Raw genomic sequence first — 3,881 nt, forward strand, 5'->3', positions numbered from 1 at the left:
GACGCGCGCGGGGCCCGGCCGGCGCGCGCCGGCCCGCACCTCGAACTGCCAGTGGGCCGCCTGCAGCAGCTGCTTCGCCTGGTCGGCCGCGCAGCCCGCCGTCAGCACGAACTGGTTGATCATGACCTGGTGCTTGAGCTCGTCCATGGTCCCAGGCCAGGCGCCGCGCCGCTGCTCGCTCCCTCGCTCCCGGCCTCACGCGTCCACCATTAGCGAGCGGGCTCCGGCTAATACAAATATTTACTGTGCGGCTCTGACTCACCGAGCCTCGCCTCGCTCCCGGCCGGCGGGCGGAGCGCCAGGCACGCTGGGACTTGTAGTCCGACCGGCGCTTCCGCCGACGCGGGCTCAGCCGGCGGGCTGTGGCTGCTCGCCTCCCAGCCGGCGCCGGCGACCGGGCCAAGAGGAGCGCGGGTGCGCCCCAAAGTCGAGCACCTGATGTGCGCCGGGCTCAGGAACCCTGGACGCACGCTGGTGCAGGGTCAGGGGGCGGAGGACTTCAGGTCGTGGGTGCTAACTGCACACCACACACGCAGGGAACCTTTGACAAGACCATAGAACCCTGAGCCCTGCTGCGGCTGGCACCCTCCTTTGGAAAGGGAAGCGACCTAGGATGATTGGCAAAAATCGGCTCTACCAGGCCGCAGGCTTCCTCAGGCAGAGCCCGACACAATGTTAGGCGCGGTGGACTCACAGACACCCCATGTGACAGAGTAGAACTGCCAGTAAAGTTTCCCAGGCTGTCATCAATGGGAGCAGATAGCCAGCACTTTCTCCCGCAGAGCCTTTGAATGGGTTTTAAACCACTAGTTTGAAGAAGTCCAGGGAGGGAGTGAATGAATGAATGAGTCCGCCCTGCGAGGCTCTGCAATGTCACTCCTCCAGGAAGCCCTTCATGAAGGTCTCCCCAGTCTTCCAGTGCAAGAGTTCATTGCCCGCTCGTGGCCCTCCACCTGACATATTGTTAGGTCTAGAGAATCGGTCCCGACTCATAGTGACCTTCTGTACGACAGAAGGAGACACCACCTGATCCCGCCACATCTTCACAATTGTTATGCTTGAGCTCACTGCTCACACACAGTAGGCCCACAATAAGAAGGGGACTTACGGCCACAGAACAGGCTGACGAGAGCAGTCTTGAGGTGCACCACCCGGCCACCAAAGGATCCCCACTTTTCCACCCAAAATCTCGTGTTTTTTAGATGAAATAGCTGACTAGGGAGGACGCTAGGACCGCGCGCAGTCAGTTCCCGGGAAACCGCGAACTCCTAATCCCAGAATGCTTCGGTTTATTTGCATTCTACGGGCCCGTGTGACGTCAGCTGAGTGAGGCCAGTCTTCGACCAATGGTAGGCCACGAGATGTTAGGACCTGGCCATATAAGGTAAACAAAACTGGTGGCCCAATGAGGCGGCGGCGGGGGCGGGCAGGGAGCCGGAGTGGGTGGGGACATATCACGTGGCAGGCGGGGGCGGGGCCGGAGAGCTGGGGGGGGTCAGGCGTTGCGGGCAATGTTTATAGCCAGCACATGCTGCTTCCGGTTGGAGTCCGGGTTTCGGGCGTGCGGGCGGTTGGCACCGGCACCGGGCTGGGGCACGAAGCCCGGCCCGTGGCTCAGCCATCCGGAGCTGAGTGACCTTGATCCGGCCCCTTACGCTCCCTGGGCTGTTTTATGTTGATTGAGCAATTCCTTAATGGTCCTTACTCCTGAGCACGGGTGGTTTGTGGAAAAAGAACACATACACAATGGTTAGCAGGGGTAGACGCCCTGGGGAGCAAGCAGAGGCCTTGGGGATGAAAGGGCAATGAAGAATTTCAGTGGATCTGAATCCTTGGGGGCCTAATACCAAGCTTTGGCAGGAATTAGAATCTGGTTTAATGAAGGAATGGTGGGCTCAGCTTGTGGTGCCCTCCAAGGAGTGCTTTGAAGCCCCCTACCCGCCCTGGTGCTCGCCCATTAGCTGGCAAGGGGTTAATGAGGTGTTAGAAGGTGTGAGAAGCCTGGGGCTTTGTGGAATAGGAGTGGTGGTGTGTGTGTGTGTAGGTGGGGAGGTTAGGAGGGGACCTAGGGTGCAGTGCTACTATAGCTTCTGGGGGTCAGGCCCAAGAAGAACCCACTTGCCCACCCAGGAAATACAGTTTCAACCTCTTTTTTTTTTATCACTCTTGCAAGGCTTGGTGTCACAGATGAAAAAAAATTGGGGGTGGGGGGTGTTACTAAGAATGATCCCCCTCATTGTTTCAAAACATTTCATTTGACCTCCCTGTTTCCCTATCACCTTAACCCCATAAGACAGAGTAGAACTGACCCATGGTGTTTCTGAGACTAAATCTTTATAGAAGCACACAGTCTCATCCCTCTCCCATGGAGTAGTGAGTGGGTTGAACCTCAGACCTTGCAGTCAGTCAGCCTAGAGCTCCTTGCAAAGCATCATCCACGCTCTGCCTACCTACCCCGTTGGGGCAGGTCTAGTAAAAGACAGCTCATTAGAAGGTCCACCTTTATTATCAATCGGTCCAGCAACACAGCATAGTACTGTGGTTCTCAACCTTCCTAATGTCGCAACCCTTTAATACAGTTCCTCATGTTGTGGTGACCCCCAAACATAAAATTATTTTCATTGCTACTTCATAACTGTCATTTTTGCTACTGTTATGAATCGGGCGACCCCTGTAAAAGGGTCGTTCGACCCCCAAAGGGGTCATGACCCACAGGTTGAGAACCACTGGCATAGTAGATGGTGGTCAGGTTCAGATGGTCTGAATGGCTGCTTGACATTGGACACTTGTGTGGTGTTAGGTGCCAACAAGTCTGTTCTGACCCTTAGGATCCTATGCACAACAGAAAGAAATACTGCCAGGTCCTGTGCCCATCCTCAAGTTGTTTCTATGCCCAAGTCCATCATTGTAGCCATCGCTGTCCCGATGTTAGGGAGCTAGAGACAGAGGGTTGTCCCTCCCATGCCTGTACAGGCCCTCTAGAGGAGGTCGGAAGGGAATCAGGCAAGCATTAGCCACCTCTGAAGACCCCTGAACTGGGCATGCTTAATTTCAGGCCTAAGTCAGGTGGGTGGTATACCTGGATGGCCCACACTGGGCCCAGGTGGGCTTGATTCAGTCAATGGGGCCAACCAATACCTTTAACCAAGCCTCCCCACCTGGAGGTTTGAAATACCCTGGCTGCAGGAAGGCAGGTCTCTTTTATCCTGCTCCCGCGCCGCTCATGCCGCACCACGCTCTCTGGCCACCGCGTGGTGCGCTGTTCCACGAGGTGGCTTGTGTCCAGTTGTGAACTTCCTCTAAGCTACTGTGCAGTTTGGCGCGCTTCCCTTAAGTAGCGTGTACTCTTTTGGGACTGTAAAACCTGAGACTTCTCCCCTCCTCCACAAAAACTACTTGCATTACAAAATAGGCTTCAGCGTGAATTCTTTCGCCCGGGAATACAAGAACCGAGGTTATTACCCACTTGAGAAACCTCACAAACACTTTCCCAAACATGCAGTTCCTCTTCAGGGACTGGTCTCTCCTGACATGTCCAAAGTAATGAGACCGAGTTTTGCCATCCATGCCTCCAAGGCTGTCTTTTTTTTTTTTTTAATCGTTTTATTAGGGGCTCATACAACTCTTATCACAATCCATACATACATCAATTGTGTAAAGCGCATTTGCACATTCATTACCCTCCTCATTCTCAAAACAATTTGCTCTCCACTTAAGCCCCCCCCATCAGGTCCTCATTTTTTTCCTTCTCCCTCCCAGCTTTCCCCTCCCTCATGAACCCTTGATAATTTATAAATTGTTTATTTTGTCATATTCTGCCCTGTCTGACGTCGCCCTTCACCCACTTTTCTGTTGTCCGTCCCCCAGGGAGGAGGTCACAT

At 54.6% G+C, this 3,881-nt stretch overlaps 1 protein-coding gene across 2 annotated transcripts in view; it reads right to left on the reverse strand.

Annotated features, from left to right (window-relative positions):
* Positions 1 to 245, reverse strand: part of UBALD1 (UBA like domain containing 1) — a 5,520-nt gene extending 5,275 nt beyond the window's left edge. The window contains exon 1 of one of the 2 annotated variants that reach the window (XM_045285180.1): positions 127 to 245. In XM_045285180.1, coding sequence (XP_045141115.1) covers positions 127 to 147 — 21 coding nt within the window. In that variant the 5' untranslated portion in view covers positions 148 to 245. Of the gene's footprint in view, positions 1 to 39 lie in introns of both variants that reach the window. The other variant, XM_004705841.2, reaches the window with a different exon arrangement.
* Between the last annotated feature and the right edge of the window lie 3,636 nt (positions 246 to 3,881).

Source organism: Echinops telfairi, unplaced genomic scaffold (genome assembly GCF_000313985.2).
Source record: "Echinops telfairi isolate 266 unplaced genomic scaffold, ASM31398v2 ScPeMD7_5;HRSCAF=22, whole genome shotgun sequence".
Classification (NCBI taxonomy): Eukaryota; Metazoa; Chordata; class Mammalia; order Afrosoricida; family Tenrecidae; genus Echinops; species Echinops telfairi.